The sequence below is a fragment of the Narcine bancroftii genome, chromosome 14 (assembly GCF_036971445.1).
Source record: "Narcine bancroftii isolate sNarBan1 chromosome 14, sNarBan1.hap1, whole genome shotgun sequence".
NCBI classification, from domain to species: Eukaryota; Metazoa; Chordata; class Chondrichthyes; order Torpediniformes; family Narcinidae; genus Narcine; species Narcine bancroftii.
The window spans coordinates 8,678,337-8,692,771 of NC_091482.1; the positions used below are offsets into that span (position 1 = coordinate 8,678,337).

General features: G+C 40.1%; 1 protein-coding gene across 10 annotated transcripts in view; it reads left to right on the plus strand.

The window, feature by feature from the left end:
- The window catches only part of LOC138749564 (serine/threonine-protein kinase NLK-like), an 89,793-nt gene that overhangs the window by 47,639 nt on the left and 27,719 nt on the right, over positions 1-14,435 (plus strand). For 5 of the 10 annotated variants that reach the window (XR_011348745.1, XM_069911103.1, XM_069911105.1 and 2 more), the window contains exons 4-7: positions 1,329-1,435; positions 2,718-2,803; positions 7,880-8,089; positions 10,751-10,852. Coding sequence is in view for 9 of the 10 variants with exons in the window: in XM_069911103.1 (XP_069767204.1) it covers positions 1,329-1,435; positions 2,718-2,803; positions 7,880-8,089; positions 10,751-10,852 (505 nt within the window). In the remaining variant the exon portion in view is untranslated. Of the gene's footprint in view, positions 1-1,328; positions 1,436-2,717; positions 2,804-7,879; positions 8,090-10,750; positions 10,853-11,415; positions 13,432-14,435 lie in introns of those variants that run through there. The other 5 variants (XM_069911106.1, XM_069911108.1, XM_069911107.1 and 2 more) reach the window with 2 other exon arrangements.

Sequence of the window (14,435 nt, forward strand, 5' to 3'; positions counted from 1 at the left end):
GCCTGAAACGCACCTGCTTTGGCCTCGGCCTGAAACGCACCTGCTTTGGCCTCGGCCTGAAACGCACCTGCTTTGGCCTCGGCCTGAAACGCACCTGCTTTGGCCTCGGCCTGAAACGCACCTGCTTTGGCCTCGGCCTGAAACGCACCTGCTTTGGCCTCGGCCTGAAACGCACCTGCTTTGGCCTCGGCCTGAAACGCACCTGCTTTGGCCTCGGCCTGAAACGCACCTGCTTTGGCCTCGGCCTGAAACGCACCTGCTTTGGCCTCGGCCTGAAACGCACCTGCTTTGGCCTCGGCCTGAAACGCACCTGCTTTGGCCTCGGCCTGAAACGCACCTGCTTTGGCCTCGGCCTGAAACGCACCTGCTTTGGCCTCGGCCTGAAACGCACCTGCTTTGGCCTCGGCCTGAAACGCACCTGCTTTGGCCTCGGCCTGAAACGCACCTGCTTTGGCCTCGGCCTGAAACGCACCTGCTTTGGCCTCGGCCTGAAACGCACCTGCTTTGGCCTCGGCCTGAAACGCACCTGCTTTGGCCTCGGCCTGAAACGCACCTGCTTTGGCCTCGGCCTGAAACGCACCTGCTTTGGCCTCGGCCTGAAACGCACCTGCTTTGGCCTCGGCCTGAAACGCACCTGCTTTGGCCTCGGCCTGAAACGCACCTGCTTTGGCCTCGGCCTGAAACGCACCTGCTTTGGCCTCGGCCTGAAACGCACCTGCTTTGGCCTCGGCCTGAAACGCACCTGCTTTGGCCTCGGCCTGAAACGCACCTGCTTTGGCCTCGGCCTGAAACGCACCTGCTTTGGCCTCGGCCTGAAACGCACCTGCTTTGGCCTCGGCCTGAAACGCACCTGCTTTGGCCTCGGCCTGAAACGCACCTTGAATATTTGGATGTTGATTCAGTACACTAGTGATGAACTTGTATAATCATTTAGAAATGTTTACTGTCTTTAGAGGATGCACGGCAGGAAGCAGGGCTGAAATAAGCCAAAGCTGTTTAGCCTGCCTGCTTAATTTCACTTGTGTAATTGACTTTCTCCCTAAACATTCATTACTTTTTAAGTTGATTTAGAAAGTGTACTTTTAGAAGTATTGGCATCAAAGTGAAATTAAATGAAAATTGAAATAAAGCAGATAACTTCCTTGAATACTTTATTGTTCAAAATACAATGTCCTGAGGTAGTGAAAGGAACTATATATATATATATATACACACACACAAGTTTTCCTTCCTTACTGCTGTGTAGCATAAATCAGTGACCTCATGCTCATGATTGCATCTTCTAATTGTATAAACTGATTTTTCCTTGACTCTTTATTGCTCCATAGCTATGTTGTCACAGAGCTAATGCAAAGCGATCTTCACAAGATCATTGTGTCTCCACAACCATTGAGTTCTGATCATGTCAAAGTTTTCCTCTACCAGATTTTGAGAGGTAGGTATCTGTCAAGTGATTAAAAATGTATGGCAAGATTTAGTCTTAGTCTAAGCCCAAGTTTCATTTTATCCAAGGAGTAATCTTTACAGAAACATTGAATTTAGCTGTGTTAGTGATTCTTCCTCATAGTGTGGTTCCACTCCCTTCATCCTTGAAGCATTGACTAAATATAATCTCTAATTAACATCTTCCTAAGTTCAGGGGAGGGTGAAGAATCTGCTAGCTATTAAATAAAAAAATTGTTGAACCTGGAGTTGCTGGACCTTGGGCTTCTGTTCCTTTAGCTTGAAGGGAGTAGTGAGACACGATTGTGACCAGGGTAATGGGGATCCTTCTTAATGCAGCATCTTGCACGTTTTTGATGGACAAAGGTTGGTGCCTGAGATGAACGTGTCTTATAAAAATGTAACTCAAGATCTATTTGGCATTTCACATGTCTGCTTTCTGAAGGTTTTTGCATTGTTTCTAAAATATCCTCCTTGTATCTCCTGAATATTTTTCCCAATAGTTTCTACCCTTTCACTAGATGAGTGTTCAGTTAAAAATAAATCTTCAGTGCTTTAAGATGCAGTGTTTTTATGTGATTAAAATAAGCTTTTCAACTTCTATTTTTGCTTTGTCTTACATTGTAGATTAGCCTCAGTCTGAACTTGCTTCCTGCCCTTGGAGAAATAGAAATGAATTAGATTTGTTCCATATAAATTTTAAACGCAGCACGGTATTGGGCTATTTCGGCCCACGAGTCCATGCCACCCAATTAACCTACACATATTAAACAGTGGGAGGAAACCGAAGCCCCCAGAGAAAACTCACGCAGACGTGAGGAGAAGATACAAACTCCTCAGACAGTGTAAGACTAGAATCCCGGTTTCTGTAAAGGCGTGGTGCTGTAAAGGTGTTGTGCTAACCACCCACCGTGACTGTAGTAAAAGAGCACATTTAAAACTATCAAACTATGAACTTTTTATGCATTGAATAAGTAAATTTCAGATGTTCCATTTTTAATTGTTTTTGAATGCCTGTGAGCAAAAATACTGTATACAAGTTCTACAGTTCTGTTTTACAATTATTGTACATTTATATTCAAATTATAACTATTAGAAATACAGGTTTTACATCTCAAAAATCTGAAAAAAATTTTGAGATGGGTTTAAATGTTGAATAAATGTGTAAAGTATTGATATAAACTAGTGAGGCAGAGGATTGGGACCCAGAACGACAATAGTTTATGATGCAATACATTTCCTAAATATACTTATCTATTTGTTATTAATTTTAGGACTCAAGTATCTACACTCAGCTGGTATATTACACCGGGACATTAAACCAGGGAACCTTCTTGTGAACAGCAACTGTGTCCTCAAGGTTGGTTTGCATATCTTTATACCTCAAATGTAATGCAAGTTGATCTTTTTTTTAATCTTTGCTGATCTAGTAACATACACACCCCTTTTTTGTGCATCCAGAAATGGCCACTTACTGTAGTGTTATTGTTAATCATAAAGCTTTCTTGGTATTAACCAACATGCGGACTCGAGACGAGCACCCCACACAGGCTGCAGACCACTGGTGACTTGTGGTCAAAGACTTGCACCAGGCTGGAGACTGTCTTGAGATTGGCTGACGGCGTGCGGGTATTAGAACCGGGATGAGAGAGGATGCCAAGGGTGGGTGGTGGTCATGAGGGGCCTTGGGTTCTGAAGGCTTCCTCATCATGTTGGAGGTTTGGATTTGGACTGAAATCTTTGTTCCTGCGGGAGTACTGGAGTGAAACCATGGACATTCAGTGACTGCGGGGACTCTCTTTTGCTTCTTTCTCTGGCTGTAAGGGGAGTCATAAATTGTCTGGCTACCCTACACTCAGAGAAAGAAGCAAGAGAGTCCCTGAATGCAATTCTGTATAATATTTCTTTTGTTCCATGATAATAAAAGAATCTTGAATCTATTTACAGAGCAGCACCAGTTAAAAAGGCTAGCATTGTAATGTTTCATTTGTTTGTAATGTGATTGAAGGATACATTTTTAAAATTGAAATTTAGATTCAAATTGAGACGTACAGTCCTTTCTGGCCCCTGAGCCCATGCTGCCCAATTGCTCTACAATCACCATACGTTTTGAAGGGTAGGAGGAAACCGGAGCACTCTGAGAAAACCCACGCAGACACAGAGAATATACAAACTCCTTGCACTAGATTCAAATCCGAGTTGCTGGTGCAGTACTAGCATTGCTCTAACCACTATTTTGCACAAACTGATGAAAGAGACTCAAAGAATTGATGGAAAATGAGGAGAAAACACAAGCAGGCATTTTACATCTGACTTCATCGAGGGTGCAAACGATGTCTCAGTAATTCCTGTAAATTAGGAGCTGGAAGGGATGCAGGAACTTGGAAAATGACACCAGTTAATGACATAAGCACTATTCATTTGGGAAGGCCAGAATCAGGACCTTGGTTGCTGCTATTCACTCAGTCCCAATCCATGTGTTCTATAAGTTTAATAAACTAAACATATTTATTTGGACAAGATATTGGATAGTATTTGATATAATGTCTCATGGAGAGAAAAATGGTTGCCCTGTCATCTGCCCCTTCCAAAATCCCTGAGATTAAAAATTGTACTCACCCTCCTTAATTGATTATGGAAACAATATAATAAAAGTAATGGACAGAATCAATTTTTCCCAGTCAGATCCATGAGATTTCCCTTGCTGACCCTCCTGCCACAGAGTCCAGAAGCAAGGTGCATGATGCATACCTGTTTGTGCATTGAGGAGGCCTTAATCCGAACCTTTGTGAAGATGGGCAGAGCTTTATTGATGATTAAAGTTGTAATTAATTTTAATATCTGTGAAAGGCAGAGATCCTTAAACTGAAATGAAGTGAAGATACAAATAAACAATATTAAGAAGCAAATCAAGCTTTATAAAAAATATTTGACTCGTAAAGAATTTTCCCACAAGTCTGTTAAAATCAACTGGGACCCTGTGCCATGTCTAATAGAAGGAAGGGTTTCAGAGGTGATTTCTTCAATAATCCATCTGATTTGGCATTCTGACTCGCGTGGTATTCCCAGCCTTCCGCATTGGTGCATGGAAGTTCATGGTTAAGTGCCAGTAGTTCCAAGTTGAACAATACCATTCCTTAACCTACTACCCAAGTATCACTTAAACAATATTCAATGTCTTTGTCTTTGTCCTTGGCTTGGCTTTGCGGATGAAGATTAATGGAGGGGTAATGTCCAATTCAGATGCAGGCTCGTTTGTGGCTGACAAGTTCGTTGCGGGACAGGCAGACACGGTTGCAAGGGAAAATTGGTTGGTTGGGGTTGGGTGTTGGGTTTTTCCTCCTTTGTCTTTTGTCAGTGAGGTGGGCTCTGCGGTCTTCAAAGGAGGTTGCTGCCCGCCGAACTGTGAGGCGCCAAGATGCACAGTTTGAGGCGATATCAGCCCACTGGCGGTGGTCAATGGGGCAGGCACCAAGAGATTTCTTTAGGCAGTCCTTGTACCTCTTCTTTGGTGCACCTCTGTCAAAGTGGCCAGTGGAGAGCTCGCCATATAACACGATCTTGGGAAGGCGACGGTCCTCCATTCTGGAGACGTGACCTACCCAGCGCAGTTGGATCTTCAGCAGCATGGATTCGATGTAAATGTGAGTTTATTATATCATAAACACTGGAATTATATCATAAACACTGGAATGCACTGGAATTCATACTTGCTGCAGCCAAACAATGCACAAGATGTACCATCTTCAATGGAACAATTAAATTACCATAATATGCCAAGACAATTAATAAATATTAAAGGATAGGTAAAATACTCCATTGTAGTTGGTGCAAGGAAACAATAAAATTTCAGTAGGTTCAGACAGATCCTTTAGTGATCCTGGAGGAGTTTGATTTGGATTCGGCGAGTTCCGGGGAGGGTGAAGAATCTGCTATTAAATAAAAAATTGTTGAACCTGGAGTTACTGGACCTTGGGCTTCTGTTCCTTTAGCTTGAAGGGAGTAGTGAGACATGATTGTGACCAGGGTAATGGGGATCCTTCTTAATGCAGCATCTTGCATGTTTTTGATGGACAAAGGTTGGTGCCTGTGATGAACGTGTCTTATAAAAATGTAACCCAAGATCTATTTGGCATTTCACATGTCTGCTTTCAAGTTTCTAAACGAAGCCTTGATGCAATCAGTCAGTTTGCTTTTCACAGCGTACCTGTTGAAGTTCAATGACGTGTCTCATCTCCTCAAAGTAGCGGCATTGGTGTGCCTTCTACATGTTTCATCAGTGTGCTAACTCTAGGAGCAGTCTGCCAGGAACTTGAAGATACTAACCATTTCCACCACTGTACTTTCAGTGAAGGCAGTTGTGTGGTCTCTCTGCCTCTCCTCTCTAAAGTCTACAGTAAGCTCTTTGGTCTTGCAACAAGAGATCAAGTTTATTATGGCACCACACAACCAGATTCTTGGTCTCTATCTTGTATTCTGACTTGTCTTGTTATTTGGCCAACAGTTATAATATCAGCAAATTCATAGATTGCATTGGAGCCAAACTTGGCTCCACAATCTTGAGAGCAGAGGGTGGGAGGGCGTGTGAATCATGCAGCCTTGAAGTGACATTATTGATGATCAGTGAGTTGATGTTATCAATCCTCACTGATTAGTCTGTGGATGAGGAAATCACGGATCCAGTTGCAGAGGGATAAAGAGTCCCAGATTCCTAAATTTGACTATAGGTTTTGCAGGTATTGTTAAATGCCAAAATGTCGTCAATGAGCAACAGCTTGGCATAGGTGTTCTTGTTGTCCAGATGTAATTTATAGTGGCAGGCCAGTGAAATAGTATCTACTGTTGTAATGGTGGGCAAATTGAAATGGGCTCAGGTCCTTCCTGAGTTGAGAGTTAATTTGCTCCACGACCAATCTTAAAGCACTTCCCAGTAGATGCATATACCACTAGCCACTCCTTGTTAAAGGCACGTCACCTTGCTCTTGTGCTTTTTTTTACATTGAAACAGGTGGGAACTGAAGTTGCAAGAGGTTGAAAATATCTGCAAAACTCGAGACAGTTGATCCCCAAGTTTTAAGGACCTTTCTGACTATTTGCCCTCCCGAAGATTCTTTCTCTTTTTCTTTGGAAACTGAACAGTCACTGGGGCTGTGGGGGGCTTGAGGATCCTAGATGGCAGTTGTATTCCAAAATGAAAGGGAGATTTTTTATCAGTACAGCATTGATCTAGTCAGCTTGAGAAATGCTGATTAGAATTTAACCTTAATTCACAAATATTACTGTGATTTCTGGCAGAATAATGGGATGATTTTTTTTAATTTGTCAATTGTCATTAAGAAAATTTGGATCTATGTAGCATCCAGGGTATTATTAATAGTTTACACCATAAGTTGATATTGGTTTAGATCAGATATTGAGTAACATTTTAAGGAAAAAGTGAATAAGGTAAAGAATTTGGGAAGGTAACTGGAACCTTTTAAATTGGTGTAGCTTGTAGGTCAGAATCAAAACTGAAATATGTGGCTAAGTTTCATTAAATTCCTGGTTTCATCTTAAGTATGTACCTTGTACCATCTCATAATGGAACAACCCCATAGTAGTAGTACAAAAGAATGATGAAGTCTAAAGGAATGTTAGAATTTAACAATTAAAAGAACTTGACTTTGGATTTCTTACCAAACTTATGACATCGTGGGTACAAAATAAATCATTGCTAATTGTTTCAATCTCTTGCAAGATTACCAAAGACACAAAGACATTGTTTTTCATGTGGTTATGTGAAACCCTTTGAAAGGGCAGGACATTTTTTGGTCCCTACAGAAAATGTGAGATGACATTAATTGCATATCCAATAATGTTTTGCTTTAATGAGGAGATGCCTGCTTTGCATAATTTTGTAGCTGTCACTAGAAATTGGACATGTGAAATGCCAAATAGATCTTGGGTTACATTTTTATAAGTAATTAACATTTCCACCTGACTGAGTTTGGAAAGCCACCCAGCTGCTTCAAGTTCATTTGTTGCTGCCTTGGAATCTTTTGGCTCGAAGCAACTCCTCAGCTGAACCAGTCAAATTTGTGCCTCAAATGTTTACCTGTCTTCTGCATAAATGTAACGCTTCCAGTATTTTGCTGGTTTGTTGGTATTTTAATAAAGCAATATTTTTTTATAGCTGTAGACTTTTTAAATAGGGTGTTATTCCTTTATAATATGTATTATTTAGATACTTATGCATGTCAGCAGATTCCTTGATTCAAACCATTTGCCTTTTATTGTATTTCTTGATGTTGAAATGCAAAACTGTTTATCTTCTAGCTGGCTACTTTTACAAATGTATCCTTTTATATGTGAACCATCACCCTTATTTAAGAAGTGCTTTTATTTGATATTGTAGCTTTACATTTATTGCTAGCGTCCCAAAAAATGTTTCTTCCAGATCTGTGACTTTGGTCTTGCCAGAGTAGAAGAACTTGATGAGTCTCGTCACATGACCCAGGAAGTTGTCACTCAGTATTATCGAGCGCCAGAGATCCTGATGGGCAGTCGTCATTACACCAATGCTATTGATATCTGGTCCGTAGGATGCATCTTTGCAGAACTCTTGGGTCGTAGAATCTTGTTTCAGGCTCAAAGTCCTATTCAACAGGTAATTAAACTACCTAAAATGTATTTAATATATCTTGAGTTTTAAAGGCATGAAAATACAAATGTATTGTATCATCCACTATTTTAATAACCTCAGTGACTCACTGGAAAAAAACATGTAGAGCAGGTTTATGTGCAAAGATTTGCTTGTTTTTTGTTTTGATAGGAATTCAGGTTCCAACCTGTTTTTGTGAAGAACTTTTTTTTAATAAAAAAACATACCTTGAAAGGTTATAGATGGGCAGGAGATTTTAAAATTGTAATGTGCATCAGAAATGTTAACTTGGCAAAACAAATCAATTAATGTTAATACAGAAGACTTTCTCACAAATCTTGTAAATCCTGTTCCGTCTCAAACTTGTTCCAGTACTCTTATTTGTACAACTCCATTTATATGCCGTGTACAACTCCATTTATATACCATGGTCCTATCTCTTAATATCAGTATCTCATTGTTTTGTGGGAAAACTCTAATTGACAGTGACACAACTATTGGAGCTGCTGCCTAACAGCTTCAGCGATCCAGGTTCAATCCTGTCCTCTGTTAGCGGAGTTGAGTTTGGAGTTGCCATGTTTTCTCATTCCTCTGGGTGCTCTCATTTCTGCCCACATCGCAGGTATGCGGGTCGGTAGGTTAATTGAAAATTGCCCCTGGTATTCGAGTTAGCTGTTTCAGTTCTACATCTGAGCTGCATCTCACACAAGTGCTGTCCTGCAACACTGAGCAAATGTGCGACAATTCATGAATTAAAAGCAGAGCTGGTGTGACTCAAAAGTACTGTAACACCAAAAGTGACCTGTTCTCAGGAATGACAGCATTTTTCGTCTGGCCTACTTTCCACTCAAATCTGAATCTACTGACACCTCAGTCGGTTACCTGGAGGACATCATTGGAAGGACATACAATTATTTATGATATAGAAGATCCAGGTTCTTGAACTGCTACCATCTTTTTGGTGAAAGGACCTTCCTGCCAGCATTGGGTAGGGAAACCAAGGGGTTAGATCCATGAAGGAACAAAATATTACTAAGTACAAATGGGATGCAGCTTGGGAGGGAAATCAGCAGGTGCTGGTGTTGTGATGTGCCTGGTACCTTCAAATTTCCTTGATGATGGTGGTTACAGGATTGGGAGATGTTGCAGTGGTCTCCATCTCCAGTGCATTTTGTTGATAGCAGGCTCTACACCCATGGTGAGGGGCTAGTGAGGGAGAATATGGTGGTTGGTGGATTGGATGTTAATTAGGAGGCTGCAATGTTTGGATGATAAGTTCTGTGTTGGAGTTTCACTCATCTAGTCAAGCAGGGAGGATTCCACCATGATTCCAACTTCTATCTTTATAGATAATGGAAAGATTTTGGAGTGATGGGCAGTAAGCTACTTGCTACTTTTTGTGGAGGTTCCAGTCAAGATCCCAGAGATGCCCACCCCATTTCTGTGATGGTGGTGATTCTGCCAAAGATGGATTCTCTTCTCTCTCATCTGTCCCATGTTGACCCCTACTGATTCAAGCACATCCTGCACAGATTGTACAAATCTTGCCATCCCTATAAATGGTCCTAATAATCCAGAAATCTGAAGCCCCTCCTCCCCACATGATACATTCACCTGATCTTTACTATATGCACAAACTTGTTGCTTTGGATATAATTCTAAGAGTTTGGGAGGTCCTGCTTGCTTAATCTGCCCCCTAGCCCTTTAAATTAGTAGTGCAGGATCTTTCCCTCTTACCGCATCAGTTAAAAGGTAGAATTCAAAGTTCTTGTCTTTAAAATAGAATCCAGTAAAAAGATAAAGGTAGTGTCAATTGGACATCAAAATACAGATAAGAAGCAGCTGAGTCTGGGATGGATTTCTGAATAAACAAATCCAGGTATATCTAAATATACAAATGAAAATGAGCAGTGCAGCTTTAAAAAAGAAATCTCCTCTGAGGATTAAATGATGGTATTTGTATTGTAGAAAAAAGGTGATATGTATTTTGTGTCCAATTGTATATTGTAGCAGGAGGAAGTCGTTGATATTATCAATTGGCATGGGTGAATGGATAAATTTATGAATTTGGCATAAATAATGGCCAAGTGATTTCTCAGTGCTATTTTCCCATCTGAGATCTGTTACACAATCTGTAGCTTGTAATCGCATTTTACCAAAAAAAATCCTATACAGAACTATGTATATCACCAGTTACCAATTTTTTTCCCCAACACCTGCATATAAATTAGAATATTCCCACGGTTCAACTTTTGGAAATCTTGGCATGAAGCAAAATAAAGTTGTCCTTTTGTGCAAAGCTGTCTTTTTTTTAATGTGGATAACTTTCAGAGCCCTATTTGTAAGTCAAACCTTTGTTAATTTGCAATCACTAGTATGCAACCAGAGATGAAGCTATTTTTGGTTTTGATTGGGGGAAAAAATTCAGAACAATTCATTAAAAATCAATGTTTTGTGGAGTGTAATTATTTTAATTTCGTAGTTCTGATATTGTATATCATTTCATTAGGCTAGAATGAAAGTACATTCAACTTCTCACTTGAAATAAAGTAAATTTCTATATTAACAGTTTACTCTCTTGAAATTTAATTTTTGTTGCCATTTTTAAACAATGAAATCTTTCACATTCTGTAATTATTCTAAAGTTAATTATTTGTCTAATAACAGTTGGACTTGATCACAGATCTACTGGGAACGCCATCGTTGGAAGCCATGCGAACAGCTTGTGAGGGTGCCAAGGCTCACATACTCAGGGGTCCTCATAAACAGGTAAGACTATATCTACAGTATAACTCCAATTATCCAAATCTGATTCTCCGAAATCCTCACTTATCCAAAAAAAATTAAAATTTTAGATAAATGAGGATATCCAAAACAAATCAAATACTCATTTATCAGAAATTCTTTTCGGAGGCTGCTGGTACAAGTGGGGCCTCATTGGAGAGGTGTCAGTAATTGGGGGTGGTCAGCATTTTTTTTTTTTTTGGTGAGAATTATGCTTGTAAAAAGCCTTTCCCTTGTTGTTTAAACACCACTGTTACAAGTGATTTACTGTTGCTAATAAGCTGGGGTTTTTTTTTAAATGACCAGTTCCCGGGGGGGGGGGGGGGGGGAGGAGTTATCCAATGTAGGCCCGGACCTGACCACTTCAGATAATCAGAGTTGTACTGTATTATATTTTTGCAGACACAACTCCTTCGTTTACAGCAGCGCTGCATAATCAAATCAAGATATTTGAGTTGTATATAGAGACAGTTTGATTTATAATTATCTTTATTATATGAAATTGCCCTTTTGAAAATGATTCTAATCGAAGTGTTTATGACTGTCAGGTTACTTTTTTAAAAAGTTTCCTTTGGAAACTCCCCCAACTGATAGTTCCTGCAGAATCTCATTCAAAAGTCAAACTCTCTGAGCTAAGATGCGCCAAGACTCGATAATGAAGGTCTAAGTGTCTGGACCTGCTGAGTTTTCTGCAGCAGTTTTTATTTCATCCACTGTTGTCTGCAGACTTGTGTTTCACTTCATGAAGATAATGCACTAGTTCAGATGGGCAGAGTCCACTTTACAGTGGAGTTGTCGGATTTAGCTAACGAGAGACAGCAAATCTTGTAGTTGGGAGCAAAATACAAACTGCTGGAAGAACTCAAAAGGGTCATGGCAGCATCTGTGGAGGCTGTGTTCTTGACCCAAAATTAAAAGACCCTCACCACCCAGCGCACGCTCTGTTCTTGCTGCTGCCTTCCGGAAAGGGGTCTCGGGGCCACAAGACTCGTACCCCCAGGTACAGGAACAGCTGTGACCCCTCCACCGTCAGACTCAACAGCAAACTCAATCAGAGACTTATTTAAGGACTCTTACTCTTTTCATTCTCTCTGTATTGCACACTCATTTACATTTGTTATCTGTTTAGTTTGTTTACATTGTGTATTTTTTTGCACTACTATGAAACAGTGGTAATTCTGCTGTGGCTGCAGGTAAAAAGGAATCTCGGGGTTGTATTTTGATCAAGACCACCTATTCTGCAATTCACAATTCATCTTGTTTAGTATATCAATAATCCTAACTGCTTTAGGCACTTCGAAATGACTTTGAGATCCAATTTACAGGGTATGTTAGAATGATTATGGATAAATGTATTTAAAAGAGAAATTGTTGGGGTTTAGTTTAGGTTATACTTCAGAGCATAAGAGACAAAAGTCATCTCATTTAAAATGCAAGAGCTTTGCTGAAATTAGACTGAGGCTACGGTTAACTTTGCAGAAGCAATGAAGAATACTGATCTGTTGTATATGGGGAAGTAGTTTGGTTTTTATAAGCAGAGGGAAAAACAGGTGATTTCTCTTTTGGGAGAGAGGTCAGTTCTACAGTAGCAGTTGAGGCTGCAAAATGGCAAGCTGGCAGGCTTGTTGAAAGACAGGTTGTGAGTTCTGAGTTCAGTCTGTTCAAAACCCTTGTAGTCCTTTACAAGAGGAAATGGCTGGCTAGAATGTTTCTAGGGAAACTAGGAACTCTGGTGCCCAAGAAGAAGAGGTTATCATTTGGAAAACCCATGATGGGGCAAGTTTCTTCAGCAAGACACTGAAGTGACTGATTGGACGAAATAAGTTTGTGTCTAACGGGCAACAAATTTCTCTCTGAAACCACCAAGAACTTTCCTGAGCGGTAACCATTTAACTTTAAGCATCATAGCCTGGTGAAGATTCATAAATGTTAAATTCTGTGCACAGTACGAGAGTTGGCTGATACTGGTGAACTTGGAGAAGGGAAAAGTGAATGATTGGACAGTGGAACAGAACTTTCCTGAACTTGCACACATTACATACAGGTGTGCTTAGAATTAGAAGGGGGTTAAGTTAATAGTAATAAGTTAAAAGGAACTTGTTTAAGTAACCCTGGTCTTGTTGAATTTCTTTTGCTGCTGGGTTTTGGCATCTTCTGGGCTTGTAACACTATTCTTCTTTTAAAAAGTGTCACAAAAATGTCAATTCTTAGTTAGTCATTGTGATGCAATGAATCCTTGGATGGTTCAAAATGGGCAAAAACAGTGTACAAGTCAATAAAGTTTTGGACAAGTCTATGAATGAGTTTACTTTAAGATGCATTTAGGAAATATGTAGAATGTTACTCAGATGTGGCAGAGCAAGGGGCATTCAATACAAGATGCTCCAGGTATGGAATCATTTGTATTTAAAGTGATATGGGCACTTTTTAGGCAGTATTATTTGAGTTCAGTTATTCTGACTTGTTCAGTGTAGCTAACCTGAAGGTTTTGTGTACTCTTGCTTTATTTGTATGCTTGGTTCTGCACTGTGGCTGAAAGTATATTAAAGAATTGATTTTTGACAGCTTTTTATGCTTATTTATTGTGACATGTATGACGGGCTACTCACATTTGTGAAATCCTCTGAATTTAAAATTTCCATTTTAATTAAGCTATTCTTGATGAATGCCAAAGAACGAGTTCCAAAAAGTGAAATATCTGCTTTCCAAAATTTTTCAAATGACTTTAGCTCTTTTGACACTGGCTAACCTGTAAATTTGCTGTTCAATGACCTGGTGAAAGGTGGCATTTTTTGCCGTTTACATTGGACCCCTGTTAACTGGTTCTGTGTCCTTTCACACTCACCATTAGGCCTCCCTAGGGAGAGGGGGTGCCTATCCTCCACTGGTGATGTCATCCATCTGCTAATTATGATCTTGTTTTTAAACAGAATTAGTCATGCCTAATTATAACATAATTAAACATTATGGACAGCACCATATGAGCCCTTCAGCCCCTGTTGTTGACTATCTTTATAAATTCATAAAAGACTGCTATAACACATAACCCCACAATTTAGAAAGGCTGTGGGAAAGTTGAGGATGAAATACACACATTGAGCTCTTTCTCTGTCACAGAATTTTGGGAGGGCTGGTCCACCATCAGTCGATGCATGTATTTCAACCCTGACTTTGCCACGGTCTTTGTGTTTTATTGCTGCTACCATATTCCTGTGGTCCTTTATAAATTGTTTTATACTGTGCTGTACATAATGATAATTAATTTTGTTAAGATACAAGAGCATAATATACTGATCAGAATTTAGTAAATTGAATGCAAAGTTTAAATTTTGTAAAAATTTAAATTTTCTAATCTTTTGTTTCCTTCTCGATCCTGCACTCACACAAAAATGTAATTGACGCGTCACTGCTTTGTCCCTGGATAGTCCGTGACCCTTTCACAATCGGATAATCACCATGCAGGAGTCTGACGACCCCAGGCATGATGCTACCTACCTGGGCAGTCCATTCCCAGCTTGATTTGATGCCTGTGTGGCAACTAAGGAGCATTCACACTGGACCCTTGACT